Genomic DNA, 27102 nt, shown 5'->3' with positions numbered 1-27102 from the left:
ATCGGCTTTTAACCGAAAATTTGGATGTTCGAGCCCACCCGGCGGTGGTGCGGTGCTTTTTTTTCTTTGGGCTGATAGCTTTGAAGATATGTTGTGACGGTGGTGAGAGTGGAGCAGAACTGTCTCCGTGGCACAATTGGCTAGCGCGATCGGCTGTTAACCGAAAGGTTGGAGGTTCGAGCCCACCCGGTGGTGGTGCGGCGCTTTTTTCTCTTTGGGCTGATAGCTTTGAAGATATGTTCTGAGGGTGGTGAGAGTGGAGTACGACTGTCTCCGCGGCGCAATCGGCTAGCGCGATCAGCTGTTAACCGAAAGGTTGGAGGTTCGAGCCCACCCGATGGTGGTGCGGCGCTTTTTTTGTGGGCTGATAGCTTTGAAGATATGTTCTGATGGTGGTGAGAGTGGAGCACGACTGTCTCCGTGGCGCAATTGGCTAGCGCGATCGGCTTTTAACCGAAAGGTTGGAGGTTCGAGCCCACCCGGTGGTGGTGCGGCGCTTTTTTTTCTTTGGGCTGATAGCTTTGACGATATGTTCTACTGGTGGTGAGAGTGGAGCAGGACTGTCTCGGTCGCACAATTGGCTAGCGCGATCGGCTGTTAACCGAAAGCTTAGAGTTTCGAGCTCTCCCGGGAGTGGTGTGTTGCTTTTTTCTTTGCGCTGATAGCTTTGAAGATATGTTCTGAGGTTGGTGAGAGTGGAGTACGACTGTCTCCGCGGCGCAATTGGCTAGCGCGATCAGCTGTTAACCGAAAGGTTGGAGGTTCGAGCCCACCCGATGGTGGTGCGGCGCTATTTTTTGTGGGCTGATAGCTTTCAAGATATGTTCTGATGGTGGTGAGAGTGGAGCCGGACTGTCTTTGTGGCGCACTTGGCTAGCGCGATCGGCTGTTAACCGAAAGGTTGGAGTTTCGAGCCCTCCCGGGAGTGGTGTGTTGCTTTTTTCTTTGCGCTGATAGCTTTGAAGATATGTTCTGACGGTGGTGAGAGTGGAGCACGACTGTCTCCGTGGCGCAATTGGCTAGTGCGATCGGCTGTTAACCGAAAGGTTGGAGGTTTGAGCCCACCCTGTGGTGGTGCGGCGCTTTTTTTTCTGTGGGCTGATAGCTTTGAAGATATGTTCTGATGGTGGTGAGAGTGGAGCAGGACTGTCTCCGTGGCGCAATTGGCTAGCACGATCGGCTGTTAACCGAAAGGTCGGAGGTTCGAGCCCACCCGGTGGTGGTGCGGCACTTTTTTTTCTTTGCGCTGATAGCTTTGAAGATATGTTTTGATGGTGGTGAGAGTGGAGGAGGACTGTCTCCGTGGCGCAATTGGCTAGCGCAATCGGCTCTAAACCGAAATGTTAGAGGTTCGAGCACACCCGGTGGTGGTGCGGCACTTTTTTTTCTTTGCGCTGATAGCTTTGAAGATATGTTCTGATGGTGGTGAGAGTGGAGCACGACTGTCTCCGTGGCGCAATTGGCTAGCGCGATCGGCTGTTAACCGAAAGGTTGGAGGTTCGAGCCCACCCGGTGGTGGTGCGGCACTTTTTCTTCTTTGGGCTGATAGCTTTGACGACATGTTCTAGTGGTGGTGAGAGTGGAGCAGGACTGTCTCCGTGGCACAATTGGCTAGCGCGATCGGCTGTTAACCGAAAGATTGGAGTTTCGAGCCCTCCCGGGAGTGGTGTGTTGCTTTTTTCGTTGCGCTGATATCTTTGAAGAAATGTTCTGACGGTGGTGAGAGTGGAGCAGGACTGTCTCCGTGGCGCAGTTGGCTAGCGCGATCGGCTGCTAACCGAAAGGTTGGAGTTTCGAGCCCTCCCGGGAGTGGTGTGTTGCTTTTTTCTTTGCGCTGATAGCTTTGAAGATATGTTCTGATGGTGGTGAAAGTGGGGCACGACTGTCTCCGTGGCGCAATCGGCTAGCGCGATCGGCTGTTAACCGAAAGTTTGGAGGTTCGAGCCCACCCGGTGGTGGTGCGGCGCTTTTTTTTCTTTGGGCTGATAGCTTTGAAGATATGTTCTGATGGTGGTGAGAGTGGAGCAGGACTATCTCCGTGGCGCAATTGGCTAGCGCGATCGGCTTTTAATCGAAAACTTGGATGTTCGAGCCCACCCGGCGGTGGTGCGGCGCTTTTTTTTCTTTGGGCTGATAGCTTTGACTATATGTTCTACTGGTGGTGAGAGTGCAGCAGGACTGTCTCCGTGGCACAATTGGCTAGCGCGATCGGCTGTTAACCGAAAGCTTGGAGTTTCGAGCCCTCCCGGGAGTGGTGTGTTGCTTTTTTCTTTGCGCTGATAGCTTTGAAGATATGTTCTGACGGTGGTGAGAGTGGAGCACGACTGTCTCCGTGGCGCAATTGGCTAGTGCGATCGGCTGTTAACCGAAAGGTTGGAGGTTTGAGCCCACCCTGTGGTGGTGCGGCGCTTTTTTTTCTGTGGGCTGATAGCTTTGAAGATATGTTCTGATGGTGGTGAGAGTGGAGCAGGACTGTCTCCGTGGCGCAATTGGCTAGCACGATCGGCTGTTAACCGAAAGGTCGGAGGTTCGAGCCCACCCGGTGGTGGTGCGGCACTTTTTTTTCTTTGCGCTGATAGCTTTGAAGATATGTTTTGATGGTGGTGAGAGTGGAGAAGGACTGTCTCCGTGGCGCAATTGGCTAGCGCAATCGGCTCTAAACCGAAATGTTAGAGGTTCGAGCACACCCGGTGGTGGTGCGGCGCTTTTTTTTCTTTGCGCTGATAGCTTTGAAGATATGTTCTGATGGTGGTGAGAGTGGAGCACGACTGTCTCCGTGGCGCAATTGGCTAGCGCGATCGGCTGTTAACCGAAAGGTTGGAGGTTCGAGCCCACCCGGTGGTGGTGCGGCACTTTTTCTTCTTTGGGCTGATAGCTTTGACGACATGTTCTAGTGGTGGTGAGAGTGGAGCAGGACTGTCTCCGTGGCACAATTGGCTAGCGCGATCGGCTGTTAACCGAAAGATTGGAGTTTCGAGCCCTCCCGGGAGTGGTGTGTTGCTTTTTTCGTTGCGCTGATAGCTTTGAAGAAATGTTCTGACGGTGGTGAGAGTGGAGCAGGACTGTCTCCGTGGCGCAATTGGCTAGCGCGATCGGCTGTTAACCGAAAGGTTGGAGTTTCGAGCCCTCCCGGGAGTGGTGTGTTGCTTTTTTCTTTGCGCTGATAGCTTTGAAGATATGTTCTGATGGTGGTGAATGTGGGGCACGACTGTCTCCGTGGCGCAAGCGGCTAGCGCGATCGGCTGTTAACCGAAAGGTTGGAGGTTCGAGCCCACCCGGTGGTGGTGCGGCGCTTTTTTTTCTTTGGGCTGATAGCTTTGAAGATATGTTCTGATGGTGGTGAGAGTGGAGCAGGACTATCTCCGTGGCGCAATTGGCTAGCGCGATCGGCTTTTAACCGAAAATTTGGATGTTCGAGCCCACCCGGCGGTGGTGCGGTGCTTTTTTTTCTTTGGGCTGATAGCTTTGAAGATATGTTGTGACGGTGGTGAGAGTGGAGCAGAACTGTCTCCGTGGAACAATTGGCTAGCGCGATCGGCTGTTAACCGAAAGGTTGGAGGTTCGAGCCCACCCGGTGGTGGTGCGGCGCTTTTTTCTCTTTGGGCTGATAGCTTTGAAGATATGTTCTGAGGGTGGTGAGAGTGGAGTACGACTGTCTCCGCGGCGCAATCGGCTAGCGCGATCAGCTGTTAACCGAAAGGTTGGAGGTTCGAGCCCACCCGATGGTGGTGCGGCGCTTTTTTTGTGGGCTGATAGCTTTGAAGATATGTTCTGATGGTGGTGAGAGTGGAGCACGACTGTCTCCGTGGCGCAATTGGCTAGCGCGATCGGCTTTTAACCGAAAGGTTGGAGGTTCGAGCCCACCCGGTGGTGGTGCGGCGCTTTTTTTTCTTTGGGCTGATAGCTTTGACGATATGTTCTACTGGTGGTGAGAGTGGAGCAGGACTGTCTCGGTCGCACAATTGGCTAGCGCGATCGGCTGTTAACCGAAAGCTTAGAGTTTCGAGCTCTCCCGGGAATGGTGTGTTGCTTTTTTCTTTGCGCTGATAGCTTTGAAGATATGTTCTGACGGTGGTGAGAGCGGAGCACGACTGTCTCCGTGGCGCAATTGGCTAGCGCGATCGGCTGTTAACCGAAAGGTTGGAGGTTCGAGCCCACCCTGTGGTGGTGCGGCGCTTTTTTTTCTGTGGGCTGATAGCTTTGAAGATATGTTCTGACGGTGGTGAGAGCGGAGCACGACTGTCTCCGTGGCGCAATTGGCTAGCGCGATCGGCTGTTAACCGAAAGGTCGGAGGTTCGAGCCCACCCGGTGGTGGTGCGGCGCTTTTTTTTCTTTGCGCTGATAGCTTTGAAGATATGTTTTGATGGTGGTGAGAGTGGAGCACGACTGTCTCCGTGGCGCAATTGGCTAGCGCGATCGGCTGTTAACCGAAAGGTTGGAGGTTCGAGCCCACCCGGTGGTGGTGCGGCGCTTTTTTTTCTTTGGGCTGATAGCTTTGACGACATGTTCTAGTGGTGGTGAGAGTGGAGCACGACTGTCTCCGCGGCGCAATTGGCTAGCGCGATCAGCTGTTAACCGAAAGGTTGGAGGTTCGAGCCCACCCGATGGTGGTGCGGCGCTTTTTTTGTAGGCTGATAGCTTTGAAGATATGTTCTGATGGTGGTGAGAGTGGAGCCGGACTCTCTTTGTGGCGCACTTGGCTAGCGCGATCGGCTGTTAACCGAAAGTTTGGAGTTTCGAGCCCTCCCGGGAGTGGTGTGTTGCTTTTTTCTTTGCGCTGATAGCTTTGAAGAAATGTTCTGATGGTGGTGAAAGTGGGGCACGACTGTCTCCGTGGCGCAATTGGCTAGCGCGATCGGCTGTTAACCGAAAGGTTGGAGGTTCGAGCTCACCCTGTGGTGGTGCGGTGCTTTTTTTTCTGTGGGCTGATAGCTTTGAAGATATGTTCTGATGGTGGTGAGAGTGGAGCAGGACTGTCTCCGTGGCGCAAATGGCTAGCACGATCGGCTGTTAACCGAAAGGTCGGAGGTTCGAGCCCGCCCGGTGGTGGTGCGGCGCTTTTTTTTCTTTGCGCTGATAGCTTTGAAGATATGTTTTGATGGTGGTGAGAGTGGAGCAGGACTGTCTCAGTGGCGCAATTGGCTAGCGCGATCGGCTCTAAACCGAAATGTTAGAGGTTCGAGCCCACCCGGTGGTGGTGCGGCGCATTTTTTTCTTTGGGCTGATAGCTTTGACTATATGTTCTACTGGTGGTGAGAGTGGAGCAGGACTGTCTCCGTGGCACAATTGGCTAGCGCGATCGGCTGTTGACCAAAAGCTTGGAGTTTCGAGCCCTCCCGGGAGTGGTGTGTTGCTTTTTTCTTTGCGCTGATAGCTTTGAAGATATGTTCTGAAGGTGGTGAGAGTGGAGCACGACTGTCTCCGTGGCGCAATGGGCTAGCGCGATCGGCTGTTAACCGAAAGGTTGGAGGTTTGAGCCCACCCTGTGGTGGTGCGGCGCTTTTTTTTCTGTGGGCTGATAGCTTTGAAGATATGTTCTGATGGTGGTGAGAGTGAAGCAGGACTGTCTCCGTGGCGCAATTGGCTAGCACGATCGGCTGTTAACCGAAAGGTCGGAGGTTCGAGCCCACCCGGTGGTGGTGCGGCACTTTTTTTTCTTTGCGCTGATAGCTTTGAAGATATGTTTTGATGGTGGTGAGAGTGGAGGAGGACTGTCTCCGTGGCGCAATTGGCTAGCGCAATCGGCTATAAACCGAAATGTTAGAGGTTCGAGCACACCCGGTGGTGGTGCGGCGCTTTTTTTTCTTTGCGCTGATAGCTTTGAAGATATGTTCTGATGGTGGTGAGAGTGGAGCACGACTGTCTCCGTGGCGCAATTGGCTAGCGCGATCGGCTGTTAACCGAAAGGTTGGAGGTTCGAGCCCACCCGGTGGTGGTGCGGCACTTTTTCTTCTTTGGGCTGATAGCTTTGACGACATGTTCTAGTGGTGGTGAGAGTGGAGCAGGACTGTCTCCGTGGCACAATTGGCTAGCGCGATCGGCTGTTAACCGAAAGATTGGAGTTTCGAGCCCTCCCGGGAGTGGTGTGTTGCTTTTTTCGTTGCGCTGATAGCTTTGAAGAAATGTTCTGACGGTGGTGAGAGTGGAGCAGGACTGTCTCCGTGGCGCAGTTGGCTAGCGCGATCGGCTGCTAACCGAAAGGTTGGAGTTTCGAGCCCTCCCGGGAGTGGTGTGTTGCTTTTTTCTTTGCGCTGATAGCTTTGAAGATATGTTCTGATGGTGGTGAAAGTGGGGCACGACTGTCTCCGTGGCGCAATCGGCTAGCGCGATCGGCTGTTAACCGAAAGTTTGGAGGTTCGAGCCCACCCGGTGGTGGTGCGGCGCTTTTTTTTCTTTGGGCTGATAGCTTTGAAGATATGTTCTGATGGTGGTGAGAGTGGAGCAGGACTATCTCCGTGGCGCAATTGGCTAGCGCGATCGGCTTTTAACCGAAAACTTGGATGTTCGAGCCCACCCGGCGGTGGTGCGGCGCTTTTTTTTCTTTGGGCTGATAGCTTTGACTATATGTTCTACTGGTGGTGAGAGTGCAGCAGGACTGTCTCCGTGGCACAATTGGCTAGCGCGATCGGCTGTTAACCGAAAGCTTGGAGTTTCGAGCCCTCCCGGGAGTGGTGTGTTGCTTTTTTCTTTGCGCTGATAGCTTTGAAGATATGTTCTGACGGTGGTGAGAGTGGAGCACGACTGTCTCCGTGGCGCAATTGGCTAGTGCGATCGGCTGTTAACCGAAAGGTTGGAGGTTTGAGCCCACCCTGTGGTGGTGCGGCGCTTTTTTTTCTGTGGGCTGATAGCTTTGAAGATATGTTTTGATGGTGGTGAGAGTGGAGAAGGACTGTCTCCGTGGCGCAATTGGCTAGCGCAATCGGCTCTAAACCGAAATGTTAGAGGTTCGAGCACACCCGGTGGTGGTGCGGCGCTTTTTTTTCTTTGCGCTGATAGCTTTGAAGATATGTTCTGATGGTGGTGAGAGTGGAGCACGACTGTCTCCGTGGCGCAATTGGCTAGCGCGATCGGCTGTTAACCGAAAGGTTGGAGGTTCGAGCCCACCCGGTGGTGGTGCGGCACTTTTTCTTCTTTGGGCTGATAGCTTTGACGACATGTTCTAGTGGTGGTGAGAGTGGAGCAGGACTGTCTCCGTGGCACAATTGGCTAGCGCGATCGGCTGTTAACCGAAAGATTGGAGTTTCGAGCCCTCCCGGGAGTGGTGTGTTGCTTTTTTCGTTGCGCTGATAGCTTTGAAGAAATGTTCTGACGGTGGTGAGAGTGGAGCAGGACTGTCTCCGTGGCGCAATTGGCTAGCGCGATCGGCTGTTAACCGAAAGGTTGGAGTTTCGAGCCCTCCCGGGAGTGGTGTGTTGCTTTTTTCTTTGCGCTGATAGCTTTGAAGATATGTTCTGATGGTGGTGAGAGTGGAGCAGGACTGTCTCCGTGGCGCAAATGGCTAGCACGATCGGCTGTTAACCGAAAGGTCGGAGGTTCGAGCCCGCCCGGTGGTGGTGCGGCGCTTTTTTTTCTTTGCGCTGATAGCTTTGAAGATATGTTTTGATGGTGGTGAGAGTGGAGCAGGACTGTCTCAGTGGCGCAATTGGCTAGCGCGATCGGCTCTAAACCGAAATGTTAGAGGTTCGAGCCCACCCGGTGGTGGTGCGGCGCATTTTTTTCTTTGGGCTGATAGCTTTGACTATATGTTCTACTGGTGGTGAGAGTGGAGCAGGACTGTCTCCGTGGCACAATTGGCTAGCGCGATCGGCTGTTGACCAAAAGCTTGGAGTTTCGAGCCCTCCCGGGAGTGGTGTGTTGCTTTTTTCTTTGCGCTGATAGCTTTGAAGATATGTTCTGACGGTGGTGAGAGTGGAGCACGACTGTCTCCGTGGCGCAATGGGCTAGCGCGATCGGCTGTTAACCGAAAGGTTGGAGGTTTGAGCCCACCCTGTGGTGGTGCGGCGCTTTTTTTTCTGTGGGCTGATAGCTTTGAAGATATGTTCTGATGGTGGTGAGAGTGAAGCAGGACTGTCTCCGTGGCGCAATTGGCTAGCACGATCGGCTGTTAACCGAATGGTCGGAGGTTCGAGCCCACCCGGTGGTGGTGCGGCACTTTTTTTTCTTTGCGCTGATAGCTTTGAAGATATGTTTTGATGGTGGTTAGAGTGGAGCAGGACTGTCTCCGTGGCGCAATTGGCTGGCGCGATCGGCTCTAAACCGAAATGTTAGAGGTTCGAGCCCACCCGGTGGTGGTGCGGCGCATTTTTTTCTTTGGGCTGATAGCTTTGACTATATGTTCTACTGGTGGTGAGAGTGGAGCAGGACTGTCTCCGTGGCACAATTGGCTAGCGCGATCGGCTGTTGACCAAAAGCTTGGAGTTTCGAGCCCTCCCGGGAGTGGTGTGTTGCTTTTTTCTTTGCGCTGATAGCTTTGAAGATATGTTCTGACGACGGTGAGAGTGGAGCAGGACTATCTCCGTGGCGCAATTGGCTAGCGCGATTGGCTTTTAACCGACAACTTGGATGTTCGAGCCCACCCGGCGGTGGTGCGGCGCTTTTTTTTTCTTTTGGCTGATAGCTTTGAAGATATGTTCTGACGGTGGTTAGAGTGGAGCAGAACTGTCTCCGTGGCACAATTGGCTAGCGCGATCGGCTGTTAACCGAAAGGTTGGAGTTTCGAGCCCACCCGGTGGTGGTGCGGCGCTTTTTTTTGGGCTGATAGCTTTGAAGATATATTCTGATGGTGGTGAGAGTGGAGCACGACTGTCTCCGTGGCACACTTGGCTAGCGCGATCGGCTGTTAACCGAAAGTTTGAAGGTTCGAGCCCACCCGGTGGTGGTGCGGCGCTTTTTTTTCTTCGGGCTGATAGCTTTGAAGATATGTTCTGATGGTGGTGAGAGTGGAGCAGGACTGTCTCCGTGGCGCATTCTGCTTCTGGTCACCGACGCGTGCGGACGCAGGATGGAAAGCTCATCCCGAGCAGCGACAGTGGCCGACGCCGGCCGCGGTACAGCGTCTCCCCTCGTTCCAAAGGACTACAGGATTATTCTGCCTTCGTTGCCATCAGGTGAAGCGATGCGTCGAGCAGTAGCTCTACACTGCGACGTCAGCGGCCGACCGTACCGCATCGACGACTTCAGGAAACCTCTCAAAGATTTAGGCGTCATACAGCAAGTAAGTGGCATCGGAGCATATCAGATGTCGCATGTGTGGCTATTGAACATGAAGACCGTGGAAGCAAAGAAAGCGCTGACAGACGCAGGCGTTATCAAAGTTAAAGACCGGGTATGTCTCGTCATTGACCCGACGCGGCAAGAAGTTAAAATGAAATTGCACTGGCTAGCGTTCGATGTTACAAAAGACGCTATTCCACGTGCCTTCTATGAATACGGCGACGTCAAGGAGGTGACCGACGACCGATGGAGAGTCGAGGATTTTGAAGGAGTTGAATCGACCACTCGTGTAATACGCATGCAACTACGAGATGGCGTTTCTGTGGATCAACTGCCCCATCAGGTGCGTATTGGCAGCAGTACGGCACTGGTCGTGGTGCCGGGAAGACCGCCTTTGTGCTTGCGGTGCCGAAGCACGGGGCATATGCGACGCGATTGTAAGGTCCCAAGGTGCAGCGAATGCCACTCTTTCGGTCATGAGCAGGATGAGTGTAACCGTTCATACGCACGAGCTGCAGGGCGGCGACCAGAGACTCAACAGAGTGAACTTCTCATGGATGAGGAGGAATCTGAACAAGCGTCTATGCCTGCGATACCACAGAAGCAGACGACATCGGACGACACGCCGGTGCTGGGGAAAAGCAAGCAAGTTTCTTCAGCCCCGGACACGAACGCCGAACGGAAGATGGGAAGTCAAGCGGCCCCAACGACTAGCGAAGAGACGCGTCCTGCGCCTGCGATGCACGCCGCGTCGCAGCTGCAAGCAACGCGCCCTGAAACGCCGGCGTCCCAGGCCAACGCTGCTTCGACTCCTCTAAACTCGGCTTCACAGCACTCTTTGGCGAACAAAACACACGAAAATGAGGATTTGCCTAGTGATCTGGATACCTTAAACATGGAATTAGAATCGGCGTCTGCAAAACGCCGTCGGGATTCAGACGACGGTGCTCAAGTAGACGAAACGCAAGTAAAGTCGGAAATGCAGTGGAAGGTGGTCAGTGGAGGCAAGAAACGAAACGCTGCCCGCCAACGGTCGTCGTCGCTCAAACGCGACGATGGCCGCTCAAACTAAAGGTGAACAACATGGATCCGCCCTGGACGACGAGAGCCCAATAAGTGAACGTGCAGGGCTCTCAGCTTGGACCCGCTCACCGATCACGTCGCTGAGCGGGTTCGTGAAAGCAGCGACGCTCAATGTACGAGGACTGGCTTCCAGGAAGAAACAGACTCAGCTCTACAGACTAGCCATGGACCAAGACCTGCACATTATTGCAGTTCAGGAAACCAAAGTGGAGAGCGTGGACGCCACCGAGAGCCTACTGCAACGTTTCACCGGACGCTACACCGCCAGCGTCAGTCATGCAGTTGGTAGGTCGGCAGGGTGTGTGATCTTTGTGCGGAATAGTTTAGGTGCCAGTGTTCAAAACGTCACGTCTGACTCATCCGGAAGGTTTGTTGTATGTGATTTGACCTTCTTTTCTCTTAATTGGCGAGTGATTTGTTTATATGCACCTCTCAAAGTTGATGAACGGTGTGTAACATTCGACGAAATTCGTACTTATTGTGAATGCGATCGCATAGTCATCCTTATGGGAGATTTTAATTGTGTGATCAGTGCCGATGATAAAACAAGTACATCCAATTTCAACGACTCAAGCACAGTCGTGTTAACGAATCTAATTTCTGACAGACCTTGAGGATGTTGCAGAGTGTATTGGTAAAGGACCAACACTGTATACGCATTTCCAAGGCTCCAGTCATGCGCGCCTAGATAGGGCCTACGTATCACTGGATTTAATTCCGATTATCAGTGAGTACAATGTCCTCCCTATTTCATTTAGTGATCATTGCTTAGTATCATTTGTAATAGGTAAAAGGAATAGACGTAAACCAGTATTTAACTGGGACACGTGGAAGCTGAATTCTAATCTCTTGGAAGATGAAAAATTTATGGACAGTGTTCGAGAGGCGTTGGTAAACCTAGATAGTGGAGACCAAAAATACGGAGTGAAGTGGGAACAATTTAAACAGAATATAAAGTTGATAGCTATAGAACGCTCATGTGTAATAAAACACGGAAAGAGTGAAGAAGAAAGAACCCTACGTTTAAATCTCAAAGAACTGCTAGCAGAGGACAGCAAAATGCCAGGCTTATTCACAAATGATATAAGGTCAGTAGAGTCCAAATTGGAACAAATTGATGAGGAGAAGTATCGTGGCGCACAAATAAGGGCAAGGGCAGAGAAAATGACCGTAGGAGAGAAACCGACCAAAAGAATGCTTGGTCTCGAAAAACGAAACGCTCAGCGGAATGTTATACATCAGATCGAATACATGGGTAACGTTACAAGTGAACAAAGATATATAGATGATGCTTTCAACGAGTACTACACCACTTTATTTGATAAGTGTAAAGTAAATGTAGATGAATTCAAGAATGAATTTTTAAAATTAATGCCAAAGGTTGAGGACTGCAGGAAAGACAGCCTAGAATGTCCTATTTCTGAACCGGAAGTGACAAAAGCAATCATTGCCCTCCATTTGGGAAAGTCCCCAGGACCTGATGGCTTAACAGCCGCATTTTATAAGGAATTCAAACACGAACTAGCACCGATCCTGGCAGCGGTTTTTAACGAAGCCTTAGACATAAAGACTTTGCCACCTTCTTTTCTGCTATCTCATACTATTTTAATACCAAAAACTGAGGACGCAGTTAAATTGCGTGAAGTGAAATCGTACAGGCCAATTAGTCTCTCAAATATCGACTACAAGATTTTGATGAAAGTGCTAGCAAGGAGACTGCAGACAGTTATTAATAACATTGTAGGCGACCACCAGACATGTGGGATCAAACGGCGCACTATATTCACAAACATTCACAAGGCACGAAGTGTATTGGAGTGCTGCGATGCCACAAATGATCACATCGCGATGATCCAGATAGATTTAGAAAAAGCATTTGACCGAGTACCGCACGAAATTCTTTTTCTTTTGTTAGACTATGTCAATGTTGGCAAAGTAATTCGAGATACAGTTCGAATGGCATATACTGGATGTAAAACTCGGCTAATCATCAACAAAGTTCTTGGGAAACGAATTAAAGTCAGACGTTCTGTACGACAAGGCTGCCCTTTGTCTTCCCTCCTATTTTCAATTTATATAGAGTCATTTTGCCAAAAAGTCATGAAAAGCAATAACATAGTGGGGTACAAACTACAAGAAGCTGAAGTACGGGTGCTGGCATACGCAGATGATATAGCTGTGTTTTGTAAAGATTATGATAGTATCGCTGAAACCATAAAAATTGTGAACCTTTATTGTAATGCAAGTGGTAGTTTGGTAAACTGGAGCAAGTGCCTGGGTTACTGGCACGGCGAATGGCCTGTGACTCCACAATTTGTGGCTGGTATTTCATGGACTACTACTCCGGTACGATACCTAGGTGTGCCATTAGAATACTATTGTGACAGTGAGCCGTACTGGCGGCGTCAGGCCGTGGAGCTACGAGAAAAAGCTGAAAAACTCAATGGTTTCCAGCTATCAATTTTCGCCAGAGCGACATTTTGTAACGTATTTTTAGTCAGTAAGCTCTGGTATGTCCTTCAGGTAATGCATTGTTCACGTGTGAATCTACAGAAGCTTCATCGAATATTTGCTGTTTTCTTGTGGGGTTTTTTCTTGGGAGCGAACAAGTAGAACTAACTTATTCAGACGGGTTCGCTCTGGAGGACTTGGTCTGTGTCATTTGTACCTTCGTCAGTTAGTTAATCGGTTTATGTTTTTCCGAAATAATCGAGACCCATTCATACGTACTGTTATACAGCTTAGGCTGGAAAGACGGTTGCCAGAATTTGTGGTAGCCTCTGTTCACATGAAAGCAAGTGTTAGAGGTTTCTTAAAAGAAGTTCTTGATTCATGTCTCTTTCTAAAAACGCGTTTTTCATTGGAATACCTCAGTACGGTTTCGCGTAAAAAGTTATACAAAGATTTAGTAGAAACAGTTCTTCCTGTTCCCCTATATAGAGCATTATACCGTGTAGGCCCAGGCCAAAATGTCTTAAGCCGTGTTAAAAAAATGGAGGTAACACCTGGAGCGAAATCCTTTTTCTTTAAGTTGCACACTGGGACCTTGCCCGTGAAAACATGGATGCAAGAAAAAGGCTTATTCGTTCCTTGGGGTGTTGATTGCCTTCTCTGCAAAAAGCCGGAAACAATTGAACATGTTTTCCTGGACTGCTGGGATGCAGTCTTTTTCTGGGATGTTCTCCAAAGGACTTTGAAAAAGGATCTGCCTCTAGATGCCTATGGCATCAGATTTCTATCAGTATCAAATGAAGAAGGAATACCTTTCGACCTAGTTATGTTACTGGGCCTGCACGGTATATGGCAATCTAGAATAGCGGTGCGCCATGCTGATGTTAATGCACGTCCGGTCAGGCAATATTTCTTTCAATCTGTCTGTTCGTTCGTGGAAGCACAAAAGGTTCAACAAGAGGTGCCCGAATGGCTTCATCAAGTAGAAAGCCTTCTACAGATGAAGGAATTTTAAAAAGCCTGTTAAATATGATGCTTTTTACCTCTTTTTTTGTTTCATGTTTCTACTTTGTTTGATGTATATATGTTTGTGAATGTTGTATGTAAACAGGCAATAAAGAAAAAAAAAGTCTCCGTGGCGCAATTGGCTAGCGCGATCGGCTGTTAACCGAAAGGTCGGAGGTTCGAGCCCACCCGGTGGTGGTGCGGCGCTTTTTTTTCTTTGGGCTGATAGCTTTGAAGATATGTTGCGATGGTGAGGAGAGTGGAGCAGGACTGTCTCCGTGGCGCAAATGGCTAGCGGCATCGGCTCTTACCTGAAAGATTGGAGGTTCGAGCCCACCCGGTGGTGGTGCGGCGCTTTTTTTTCTTTGGGCCGATAGCTTTGAAGATAAGTTCTGAGGATGGTGAGAGTGGAGTACGACTGTCTCCGCGGCGCAATTGGCTAGCGCGATCAGCTGTTAACCGAAAGGTTGGAGGTTCGAGCCCACCCGATGGTGGTGCGGCGCTTTTTTTTGTGGGCTGATAGCTTTGAAGATATGTTCTGATGATGGTGAGAGTGGAGCAGGACTGTCTCCGTGGCGCAATTGGCTAGCACGATCGGCTGTTACCCGAAAGGTCGGAGGTTCGAGCCCACCCGGTGGTGGTGTGGCGCTTTTTTTTCTTTGCGCTGATAGCTTTGAAGATATGTTTTGATGGTGGTGAGAGTGGAGCAGGACTGTCTCCGTGGCGCAATTGGCTAGCGCGATCCGCTCTAAACCGAAATATTAGAGGTTCGAGCCCACCCGGTGGTGGTGCGGCGCTTTTTTTCTTTGCGCTGATAGCTTTGAAGATATGTTCTGATGGTGGTGAGAGTGAAGCACGACTGTCTCCGTGGCGCATTCTTTCGCCGGCACTCGCACGCGTCGGACGCAGGAATCATGGGCTCCCACGGAGCGGCAAAGGCGGTCCTTGGTGGCCGCGGAAACAGGATTACAGACGAAAGTGACAAGGATTATGAGATCACCTTGCCGAATCTGCCAACAGGACGTATTGTTGTGAACACGGTGTTTTTGCACGGTGATATTCGAGTGAGGCCTTTCAAGGTCGAAGATTTCCGAGACGCTCTGGACAAGGAACGACTGCTTCCCGACGTAATTGCATTGGGCGCCTACCAGATCAACCATGTGTGGGCCGTCACCTTTAACAGCCAGGAGGCGACGAAGCGGATGACTGATCTGAAAGAACTCTAGGTCAAAGGACGCCGCTGCCTCGTTATCGACCCTCAGGAGCAGAAGGTGAGACTGCGGCTTCACTGGCTGTTACACGGCGTTTCGGACGAAGATGTCCGCACGGCGTTGGCAGCGTTCGGAAAAGTTACAGAAGTGACCCGGGAACGCTGGCGTGTGGAAGGAGTCAATGAGAAGAATTCGACGACCCGCACTGTTTTCATTAAGCTGAAAAGCGGTATGAAAGTCGAGGACCTGCCTCATCAGATACGAGTCGCCGGTGAATTAGCCTTAGTGGTAGCCCCAGGTCGGCCTATGCAATGCCTGCGTTGCAGCGGAACAGGACATGTGCGTCGCGAGTGTAAGGTGCCTCGGTGCTCGCGCTGCCGGCGTTTCGGGCATGGGGACGCGGAAGGCGTCCGTTCGTACGCCGCAGTGACCGCGTCAGCGGAGGCCGAAGAGGCGTCAGAACACATTATGGACGTGACAGAAGCAGAGGACGCGGCTGAAGGTTGCGGAGATCAAGTCGCAGAAAATTTGAACTGCACATCTGCAACATCAGTAGACGAATCTACACCGGCACCTGTTAATACTCAACCAGGTTCTGCAGCTGTATCGACCGTTACAGCTGACAATGCGGTGACAGACGCAGGCTGTGAAGTAGACGGAGCGTCTGCCCATGCGTCGGAGCAAGGCCAAGTTGTCGATGGTGCCTCCTGTAGCGTTGGTTTCGACACGAAGACAGAACGAAACACGTGCAACGCCAGCCGCGTCTCTTGGCCCAGCGGTGTCGTTTCAGCCATTAAAAGACCATTGGAAGACCCTGTGAAGACGGCAGACAAGAACAGTGCAAGTAGCGTGGAAGAACCACCGGCAAAGACGCCGACTGGCAGACGCACCAGCATGAGAGCAAGAGCTGGTGGCACCACGGACAAAAAAGCTGTAAACAATTCTCTTCTACTGTGCAGTGAAACCGGGCGGTCGGACGGTCCTGGAGGCGTCTAGCGTAGCGCTAGACGTGCAAGGTAAGCGCCATGCTCCGGGCCTAACTCCTCCACATGGTTGTAATGGCGCCTCAAGTATCATTTAGCTTCGCCACGCTGAATGTTAGAGGCTTGGCTTCAAAGAAGAAGCAAAGCCAAGTCTACCGGTTGTTATTGGAAGAAAATCTGGATGTTCTTGCAGTGCAGGAGACGAAAGTTGAATGCGAGGAGGAGACTGGGAGCATGGTGCTTAAGTTTACATCACGGTATTTTGCCACTGTGAGCCAGGCCATAGGCACATCAGGGGGATGTGTTCTTTTTGTTAGAAAACTGCCAGGATTAGTCATAGAAAATGTCTTTTCTTGCTCTTCAGGCCGAGTAGTATGGTGTGATATTGTTTATTGTGACACTGAATGGCGCATTATATGTGTTTATGCTCCAACTATTGGCCAGGAAAGATCGGTTTTTTTTTTCCAATTTACGACAACATTTGTGTACTGGTAGGAAACTCTTATTGGTGGGTGATTTCAACTGTGTCTTGAATGAAAGTGATAGATCAAGCAGGCGCAACGTTAAAGATAGAAGCAGTGATGTCCTGGCACAGGTGATTATTGAACACGAATTAGTAGATGTTGCGGAGTGTTTGCATAGCTCCCGAGATGTGAAGTATACCCACTTTCAAGGCACAAGTAATGCACGTTTGGATCGACTTTACCTTACTGCAGATGCGATAACCCAGTGTAGCAGTTATAATGTTGTCCCTGTTTCCTTTTCAGATCACTGTCTGGTAAAATGCAATATCGGGTCAAAAAAAGAAAGGAACGCCTTTTCTTGGGAACAGTGGAAAATGAACTCTAACCTCTTAAAGGATGAGTCGTTTAGCGCATCAGTTATTAAAGAAATAAGTAATATTAAGAAAGAGTGTATGGACAAAATAGGAGAAGAATGGGAGCTATTCAAGCAGCGAATCAAAATAAAAGCAATAGAGAGATCTAGCGTTTTATCTTTTGAATCTAAGAAGAATGAGAAAGAGCTTAGACAAACACTTGAGAGACTAACAGCTCTTGAATGTGAAAAACCTGGAGTATATGGTGATGATTTGCGGAGTATTAAACAGAGGATAGAGGTATATGAGGAGGAACGCTATCGCGGAGCGCTAGTTCGAGCCAGAGCAGCATCAATGACTGTGTATGATCGCCCGACGAAGCGAACGCTTGGATTAGAGAAGAGTCATGCCAGACGAAATCACATAGATGCCATTGAAGTCAACGGTATTGAAGTTTCGGACAATGAGAGCATAGGACGAGCGTTTGGCAAACACTACGAAGGACTCTTCGCTGCCACGCCCATTGATTCAGAGGAATTTAAGCAGGAGTTGCTTAGCAGAATGCCGAAGTTGTCAGATAACACCAAATCAGCTTTAGAGCTATCTATAACGCCGACGGAAGTAGAAAGGGCTATAGATAAAATGAATCCTGGTAAATCTCCAGGGCCGGACGGGCTTAGTGCTTCGTTTTATAAGGAGTTCAAAAATGAATTATCCCAAGTACTTGCAGATGTCTTCAATCAAGCTTATAAACTTAATGTCCTCCCTAGGTCCTTTAGTGAAGCACATACAGTTTTGATACCTAAGACAGAACACTCGGAGAAGTTAAAATTAGTTTCTTCGTATAGACCGATATCACTAACTAATTGTGATTACAAAATTTTAATGAAAGTACTAGCACGGCGACTTCAAGGGGTAATCAAAGAATTAGTAGGGCCTCACCAAACTTGTGGGATTATGGGACGCTCCATTGTGACTAATATACACAAGATGCGCTGTGTGCTCGAGTGTAGCGATGCCAATCAAGTAGGGGTAGCCATTCTACAGATTGATCTCGAGAAAGCTTTTGATTGTGTTTCACACAACCTTTTGCTTGTCATTCTTGACCATGTCAACGTTGGTTTTGTAATCAGAGATGGAGTATCTATGGCATACCGGAACTGCACAACCCGACTGGTAATCAATAAGACGCTAGGAGATACAATTAACATAAAGCGTTCTGTTCGTCAGGGCTGCCCGCTTAGCCCCCTACTTTTCAGTTTATATATAGAATCGTTGTGCTTAGCAATAGCTCAAAACAGTTGCATTCGTGGCTATAGATTACAAGAATCCGAAGTTAAAATTTTGGCATATGCCGACGATGTGGCTGTTTGTTGTATCGATCAAGATAGTGTTACCACTACCATCAGTGTGGTTAAAAGGTTCGGCAAGGCAACTGGCAGTCTAGTAAACTGGGGAAAGTGTCTGGGTTTCTGGCATGGAGAGTGGTCATCAAAACCAGACTATTTTGCCAATGTTAAATGGGTGACCACACCTGTCAAGTACTTAGGGGTGCCACTGGAATTTTATAAAGATAATGAGAACTACTGGCAAGAACAAGCGAAAGAAATCCGGACGAAAGCTAATAGATGCAACGGTAATCATCTGTCAGTGTTTGCTAGGGCGACTGTCTGTAATCTTTTCTTTGCCTCGAAACTTTGGTATGTGATGCAAGTATTGCATTGTTCAAGGGCAAACATACAGAAGTTCCATCGTATCTTCGCAGTGTTCGTGTGGGCTTCGAACTGGGAGAGATGCAGTCGAACTAATCTGTTTCGAAAAGTGAAACACGGAGGGCTTGGTTTAACACATCTTTTCATACGCCAAGTCGTAAATAGGTTCTTTTTTTTTCGCTACACAAGGGACCCTTTCTTACGTACAGTGTGCCAAATGAGACTGACGCGGGCTTTACGTGGATATGTGGTTAGCTCGCATGACATGACCGGTGCTGTGTGCGGGTATCTTAAAGAGGTTATTCTAAGTGTACGGTTTTTATCTGTTAGATTTTCCAATGAATATTTGTTTTCAGTGACTCGAAAGAAGTTGTACAAAGATGTATGCGATGTTGTTTTACCTGAACCGCTGTACCGTGCCATGTACGCTGGAGGTGAAGGGAAAGATGTGCTTAAAAGAGTGAAGAGAATGCAAGTGGCTCCTGGCGCGAAGTCTTTCTTTTTCAAGCTGCACACAGGTACACTATCAGTCAGGACATTTCAAGCAGACCGTGTTTTTTACTTACCTTGGGGGACAAATTGCCTTATCTGTAAAAAACCGGAAAATATTGACCATGTTTTCTTACATTGTTGGGAAGGAGTATATTTTTGGGATGTACTTCAAAGGACGTTACAGAAAGAATTACCTTTAAATTCATATGGTATAAGATTTCTGCCAATAGTGGACGAAGAGGGAATGCCTTTTGATTTGATTATGCTATGTGGACTTCACTGTTTATGGCGGGCCCGTATGGCGGGTTTCTATCGCGATCAGGATGCACGGCCTGCACGATTGTATTTCCGTGAATGTATGGCCTAGTATGTTGAACTGCAGAAAACTCAGGAGATTTTACCTGAGTGGTTGTCGAGGGTGGAGCCCTTGGCAGCACTTAGGGAATTTTAAGTTTCTGTCGGACTGTTACTGCTTGTTTTTGTTCTGCTTGTGGTTTGATGTATGCGCCTGTAAAAAAGCAATAAAGCAAAAAAAAGGGGAAAAAAACTGTCTCCGTGGCGCAATTGGCTAGCGCGATCGGCTGTTAACCGAAAGGTTGGAGGTTCGAGCCCACCCGGTGGTGGTGCGGCGCTTTTTTTTCTTTGGGCTGATAGCTTTGACGACATGTTCTAGTGGTGGTGAGAGTGGAGCAGGACTGTCTCCGTGGCACAATTGGCTAGCGCGATCGGCTGTTAACCGAAAAATTGGAGTTTCGAGCCCTCCCGGGAGTGGTGTGTTGCTTTTTTCGTTGCGCTGATAGCTTCGAAGATATGTTCTGACGGTGGTGAGAGTGGAGCACGACTGTCTCCGTGGCGCAATTGGCTAGCGCGATCGGCTGTTAACCTAAAGGTTGGAGGTTCGAGCCCACCCGGTGGTGGTGCGGCGCTTTTTTTTCTGTGGGCTGATAGCTTTGAAGATATGTTCTGATGGTGGTGAAAGTGGAGCACGACTGTCTCCGTGGCGCAATTGGCTAGCGCGATCGGTTCTAAACCGAAAGGTTGGATGTTCGAGCCCACCCGGTGGTGGTGCGGCGCTTTTTTTTCTTTGGGCTGATAGCTTTGACGATATGTTCTACTGGTGGTGAGAGTGGAGCAGGACTGTCTCCGTGGCACAATTGGCTTGCGCGATCGGCTGTTAAGCGAAAGCTTGGAGTTTCGAGCCCTTCCAGGAGTGGTGTGTTGCTTTGTTCTTTGCGCTGGTAGCTTTGAAGGTATGTTCTGACGGTGGTGAGAGTGGAGCACGACTGTCTCCGTGGCGCAATTGGCTAGCGCGATCGGCTGTTAACCGGAAGGTTGGAGGTTCGAGCCCACCCGGTGGTGGTCCGGCGCTTTTTTTTCTGTGGGCTGATAGCTTTGAAGATATGTTCTGATGGTGGTGAGAGTGGAGCAGGACTGTCTCCGTGGCGCAATTGGCTAGCACGATCGGCTGTTAACCGAAAGGTCGGAGGTTCGAGCCCACCCGGTGGTGGTGCGGCGCTTTTTTTTCTTTGCGCTGATAGCTTTGAAGATATGTTCTGATGGTGGTGAGAGTGGAGCACGACTGTCTCTGTGGCGCAATTGGCTAGCGCGATCGGCTGTTAACCGAAAGGTTGGAGGTTCGAGCCCACCCGGTGGTGGTGCGGCGCTTTTTTTTCTTTGGGCTGATAGCTTTGACGATGTGTTCTCCTGGTGGTGAGAGTGGAGCAGGACTGTCTCCGTGGCACAATTGGCTAGCGCGATCGGCTGTTAACAAAAAGCTTGGAGTTTCGAGCCCTCCCGGGAGTAGTGTGTTGCTTTTTTCTTTGCGCTGATAGCTTTGAAGATATGTTCTGACGGTGGTGAGAGTGGAGCACGACTGTCTCCGTGGCGCAATTGGATAGCGCGATCGGCTGTTAACAGAAAGTTTGGAGGTTCGAGCCCACCTGGTGGTGGTGCGGCGCTTTTTTTTCTGTGGGCTGATAGCTTTGAAGATATGTTCTGATGGTGGTGAGAGTGGAGCAGGACTGTCTCTGTGGCGCAATTGGCTAGCACGATCGGCTGTTAACCGAAAGGTCGGAGGTTCGAGCCCACCTGGTGGTGGTGCGGCGCTTTTTTTTCTTTGCGCTGATAGCTTTGAAGATATGTTCTGATGGTGGTGAGAGTGGAGCACGACTGTCTCCGTGGCGCAATTGGCTAGCGCGATCGGCTCTAAACCGAAAGGTTGGAGGTTCGAGCCCACCCGGCGGTAGTGCGGCGCTTTTTTTTCTTTGGGCTGATAGCTTTGAAGATATGTTCTGATGGTGGTGAGAGTGGAGCACGACTGTCTCCGTGGCGCAATTGGCTAGCGCGATCGGCTCTAAACCGAAAGGTTGGAGGTTCGAGCCCGCCCGGTGGTGGTGCGGCGCTTTTTTTTCTTTGGGCTGATAGCTTTGAAGATATGTTCTGATGGTGGTGAGAGTGGAGCAGGACCGTCTCCGTGGCGCAATTGGCTAGCGCGATCGGCTGTTAACCGAAAGGTTGGAGGTTCGAGCCCACCCGATGGTGGTGCGGCGCTTTTTTTTTGTGGGCTGATAGCTTTGAAGATATGTTCTGATGGTGGTGAGAGTGGAGCACGACTGTCTTTGTGGCGCACTTGGCTAGCGCGATCGGCTGTTAACCGAAAGGTTGGAGTTTCGAGCCCTCCCGGGAGTGGTGTGTTGCTTTTTTCTTTGCGCTGATAGCATTGAAGAAATGTTCTGATGGTGGTGAAAGTGGGGCACGACTTTCTCCGTGGCGCAATTGGCTAGCGCAATCGGCTGTTAACCGAAAGGTTGGAGGTTCGAGCCCACCCGGTGGTGGTGCGGCGCTTTTTTTTCTTTGCGGTGATAGCTTTGAAGATATGTTCTGATGGTGGTGAGGGTGGAGCACGACTGTCTCCGTGGCGCAATTGGCTACCGCGATCGGCTGTTAACCGAAAGGTTGGAGGTTCGAACCCACCCGGTGGTGCTGCGGCGCTTTTTTTTCTTTGGGCTGATAGCTTTGACGACATGTTCTAGTGGTGGTGAGAGTGGAGCAGGACTGTCTCCGTGGCACAATTGGCTAGCGCGATCGGCTGTTAACCGAAAGATTGGAGTTTCGAGCCCTCCCGGGAGTGGTGTGTTGCTTTTTTCGTTGCGCTGATAGCTTTGAAGAAATGTTCTGACGGTGGTGAGAGTGGAGCACGACTGTCTCCGTGGCGCAATTGGCTAGCGCGATCGGCTGTTAACCTAAAGGTTGGAGGCTCGAGCCCACCCGGTGGTGATGCGGCGCTTTTATTTCTGTGGGCTGATAGCTTTGAAGATATGTTCTGATGGTGGTGAGAGTGGAGCAGGACTGTCTCCGTGGCACAATTGGCTAGCGTGATCGGCTGTTAACAAAAAGCTTGGAGTTTCGAGCCCTCCCGGGAGAAGTGTGTTGTTTTTTCTTTGCGCTGGTAGCTTTGAAGATATGTTCTGACGGTGGTGAGAGTGGTGCACGACTGTCTCCGTGGCGCAATTGGCTAGCGCGATCGGCTGTTAACCGGAAGGTTGGAGGTTCGAGCCCACCCGGAGGTGGTCCGGCGCTTTTTTTTCTCTGGGCTGATAGCTTTGAAGATATGTTCTGATGGTGGTGAGAGTGGAGCAGGACTGTCTCCGTGGCGCAATTGGCTAGCACGATCGGCTGTTAACCGAAAGGTCGGAGGTTCGAGCCCACCCGGTGGTGGTGCGGCGCTTTTTATTCTGTGCGCTGATAGCTTTGAAGATATGTTCTGATGGTGGTGAGAGTGGAGCACGACTGTCTCTGTGGCGCAATTGGCTAGCGCGATCGGCTCTAAACCGAAACGTTAGAGGTTCGAGCCCACCCGGTGGTTGTGCGGCGCTTTTTTTTCTTTGCGCTGATAGCTTTGAAGATATGTTCTGATGGTGGTGAGAGTTGAGCACGACTGTCTCCGTGGCGCAATTGGCTAGCGCGATCGGCTGTTAACCGAAAGGTTGGAGGTTCGAGCCCACCCGGTGGTGGTGCGGCGCTTTTTTTTCTTTGAGCTGATAGCTTTGACGATATGTTCTCCTGGTGGTGAGAGTGAAGCAGGACAGTCTCCGTGGCACAATTGGCAAGCGCGATCGGCTGTTAACACAAAGCTTGGAGTTTCGAGCCCTCCCGGGAGTAGTGTGTTGCTTTTTTCTTTGCGCTGATAGCTTTGAAGATATGTTCTGACGGTGGTGAGAGTGGAGCACGACTGTCTCCGTGGCGAAATTGGATAGCGCGATCGGCTGTTAACCGAAAGTTTGGAGGTTCGAGCCCACCTGGTGGTGGTGCGGCGCTTTTTTTCTGTGGGCTGATAGCCTTGAAGATATGTTCTGATGGTGGTGAGAGTGGAGCAGGACTGTCTCCGTGGCGCAATTGGCTAGCACGATCGGCTGTTAACCGAAAGGTCGGAGGTTCGAGCCCACCTGGTGGTGGTAAGCGCTTTTTTTTCTTTGCGCTGATAGCTTTGAAGATATCTTCTGATGGTGGTGAGAGTGGAGCACGACTGTCTCCGTGGCGCAATTGGCTAGCGCGATCGGCTCTAAACCGAAAGGTTGGAGGTTCGAGCCCACCCGGTGGTGGTGCGGCGCTTTTTTTTCTTTGGGCTGATAGCTTTGAAGATATGTTCTGATGGTGGTGAGAGTGGAGCACGACTGTCTCCGTGGCGCAATTGGCTAGCGCGATCGGCTCTAAACCGAAAGGTTGGAGGTTCGAGCCCGCCCGGTGGTGGTGCGGCGCTTTATTTTCTTTGGGCTGATAGCTTTGAAGATATGTTCTGATGGTGGTGAGAGTGGAGCACGACTGTCTCCGTGGCGCACTTGGCTAGCGTAATCGGCTGTTAACCGAAAGTTTGGAGGTTCGAGCCCACCCGGTGGTGGTGTGGCGCTTTTTTTTCTTTGGGCTGATAGCTTTGAAGATATGTTCTGATGGTGGTGAGAGTGGAGCAGGACTGTCTCTGTGGCGCAATTGGCTAGCGCGATCGGCTGTTAACCGAAAGGTCGGAGGTTCGAGCCCACCCGATGGTGGTGCGGCGCTTTTTTGTGGGCTGATAGCTTTGAAGATATGTTCTGATGGTGGTGAGAGTGGAGCAGGACTGTCTTTGTGGCGCACTTGGCTAGCGCGATCGGCTGTTAACCGAAAGGTTGGAGTTTCGAGCCCTCCCGGGAGTGGTGTGTTGCTTTTTTCTTTGCGCTGATAGCATTGAAGAAATGTTCTGATGGTGGTGAAAGTGGGGCACGACTTTCTCCGTGGCGCAATTGGCTAGCGCAATCGGCTGTTAACCGAAAGGTTGGAGGTTCGAGCCCACCCGGTGGTGGTGCGGCGCTTTTTTTTCTTTGTGGTGATAGCTTTGAAGATATGTTCTGATGGTGGTGAGGGTGGAGCACGACTGTCTTCGTGGCGCAATTGGCTACCGCGATCGGCTGTTAACCGAAAGGTTGGAGGTTCGAACCCACCCGGTGGTGCTGCGGCGCTTTTTTTTCTTTGGGCTGATAGCTTTGACGACATGTTCTAGTGGTGGTGAGAGTGGAGCAGGACTGTCTCCGTGGCACAATTGGCTAGCGCGATCGGCTGTTAACCGAAAGATTGGAGTTTCGAGCCCTCCCGGGAGTGGTGTGTTGCTTTTTTGTTGCGCTGATAGCTTTGAAGAAATGTTCTGACGGTGGTGAGAGTGGAGCACGACTGTCTCCGTGGCGCAATTGGCTAGCGCGATCGGCTGTTAACCTAAAGGTTGGAGGTTCGAGCCCACCCGGTGGTGGTGCGGCGCTTTTATTTCTGTGGGCTGATAGCTTTGAAGATATGTTCTGATGGTGGTGAGAGTGGAGCAGGACTGTCTCCGTGGCGCAATTGGCTAGCACGATCGGCTGTTAACCGAAAGGTCGGAGGTTCGAGCCCACCCGGTGGTGGTGCGGCGCTATTTTTTCTTTGCGGTGATAGCTTTGAAGATATGTTCTGATGGTGGTGAGAGTGGAGCACGACTGTCTCCGTGGCACAATTGGCTAGCGCGGTCGGCTCTAAACCGAAAGGTTGGAGGTTCGAGCCCGCTCGGTGGTGGTGCGGCGCTTTTTTTGGGCTGATAGCTTTGAAGATATGTTCTGATGGTGGTGAGAGTGGAGCACGACTGTCTCCGTGGCGCACTTGGCTAGCGCGATCGGCTGTTAACCGAAAGTTTGAAGGTTCGAGCCCACCCGGTGTTGGTGCGGCGCTTTTTTTTCTTCGGGCTGATAGCTTTGAAGATATGTTCTGATGGTGGTGAGAGTGGAGCAGGACTGTCTCCGTGGCGCAATTGGCTAGCGCGATCGGCTGTTAACCGAAAGGTCGGAGGTTCGAGCCCACCCGGTGGTGGTGCGGCGCTTTTTTTTCTTTGCGGTTATAGCTTTGAAGATATGTTCTGATGGTGGTGAGGGTGGAGCACGACTGTCTTCGTGGCGCAATTGGCTACCGCGATCGGCTGTTAACCGAAAGGTCGGAGGTTCGAGCCCACCCGGTGGTGGTGCGGCGCTTTTTTTTCTTTGGGCTGATAGCTTTGAAGATATGTTCTGATGGTGGTGAGAGTGGAGCACGACTGTCTCCGTGGCGCAATTGGCTAGCGCGATCGGCTCTAAACCGAAAGGTTGGAGGTTCGAGCCCACCCGATGGTGGTGCGGCGCTTTTTTTTCTTTGGGCTGATAGCTTTGAAGATATGTTCTGATGGTGGTGAGAGTGGAGCACGACTGTCTCCGTGGCGCACTTGGCTAGCGGGATCGGCTGTTAACCGAAAGTTTGGAGGTTCGAGCCCACCCGGTGGTGGTGCGGCGCTTTTTTTTCTTTGGGCTGATAGCTTTGAAGATATGTTCTGATGGTGGTGAGAGTGGAGCAGGACTGTCTCCGTGGCGCAATTGGCTAGCGCGATCGGCTGTTTACCGAAAGGTTGGAGGTTCGAGCCCACCCGATGGTGGTGCGGCGCTTTTTTTTGTGGGCTGATAGCTTTGAAGATATGTTCTGATGGTGGTGAGAGTGGAGCAGAACTGTCTTTGTGGCGCACTTGGCTAGCGCGATCGGCTGTTAACCGAAAGGTTGGAGTTTCGAGCCCTCCCGGGAGTGGTGTGTTGCTGTTTTCTTTGCGCTGATAGCTTTGAAGAAATGTTCTGATGGTGGTGAAAGTGGGCCACGACTGTCTCCGTGGCGCAATTGGCTAGCGCGATCGGCTGTTAACCGAAAGGTTGGAGGTTCGAGCCCACTCGGTGGTGGTGCGGCGCTTTTTTTTCTTTGGGCTGATAGCTCTGAAGAAATGTTCTGACGGTGGTGAAAGTGGAGCACGAGTGTCTCCGTGGCGCAAATGGCTAGCTGCATCGGCTCTTAACCGAAAGGGTGGAGGTTCGGGCCCACCCGGTGGTGCTGCGGCGCTTTTTTTTCTTTGGGCTGATAGCTTTGGAGATATGTTCTGAGGGTGGTGAGAGTGGAGCACGACTGTCTCCTTGACGCAATTGGCTAGCGCGATCAGCTGTTAACCGAAAGGTTGGAGGTTCGAGCCCACCTGGTGGTGGTGCGGCGCTTTTTTTTGTGGGCTGATAGCTTTGAAGATATGTTCTGATGGTGGTGAGAGTGGAGCAGGACTGTCTCCGTGCCGAAATCGGCTAGCGCGATCGGCTGTTAACCGAAAAGTTGGAGGTTCGAGCCCACCCGGTGGAGGTGCGCCCCTTTTTTTCTTTGCGCTGATAGCTTTGAAGATATATACTGATGGTGGTGAGAGTGGAGCACGACTGTCTCCGTGGCGCAATTGGATAGCGCGATCGGCTGTTAACCGAAAGTTTGGAGGTTCGAGCCCACCTGGTGGTGGTGCGGCGCTTTTTTTTCTGTGGGCTGATAGCTTTGAAGATATGTTCTGATGGTGGTGAGAGTGGAGCAGGACTGTCTCCGTGGCGCAATTGGCTAGCACGATCGGCTGTTAACCGAAAGGTCGGAGGTTCGAGCCCACCTGGTGGTGGTGCGGCGCTTTTTTTTTCTTTGCGCTGATAGCTTTGAAGATATGTTCTGATGGTGGTGAGAGTGGAGCACGACTGTCTCCGTGGCGCAATTGGCTAGCGCGATCGGCTCTAAACCGAAAGGTTGGAGGTTCGAGCCCACCCGGTGGTGG

The 27102-nt window shown here is 50.9% G+C and overlaps 1 protein-coding gene across 1 annotated transcript in view; it reads left to right on the top strand.

The window, feature by feature from the left end:
• Positions 1-16729, top strand: part of LOC119183270 (uncharacterized) — an 84183-nt gene extending 67454 nt beyond the window's left edge. The window contains exons 2-3 of the mRNA XM_075874548.1: positions 8950-10208; positions 16715-16729. Coding sequence (XP_075730663.1) covers positions 8950-10208; positions 16715-16729 — 1274 coding nt within the window. The remainder of the gene's footprint in view (positions 1-8949; positions 10209-16714) is intronic.
• The last annotated feature ends 10373 nt before the right edge of the window (positions 16730-27102 follow it).

This window comes from Rhipicephalus microplus, chromosome 9 (genome assembly GCF_043290135.1).
Source record: "Rhipicephalus microplus isolate Deutch F79 chromosome 9, USDA_Rmic, whole genome shotgun sequence".
Lineage (NCBI taxonomy): Eukaryota > Metazoa > Arthropoda > Arachnida > Ixodida > Ixodidae > Rhipicephalus > Rhipicephalus microplus.
The sequence above is the reverse complement of the archived record's forward strand: the minus strand, read 5'-3'. Positions and strand labels throughout refer to the sequence as shown.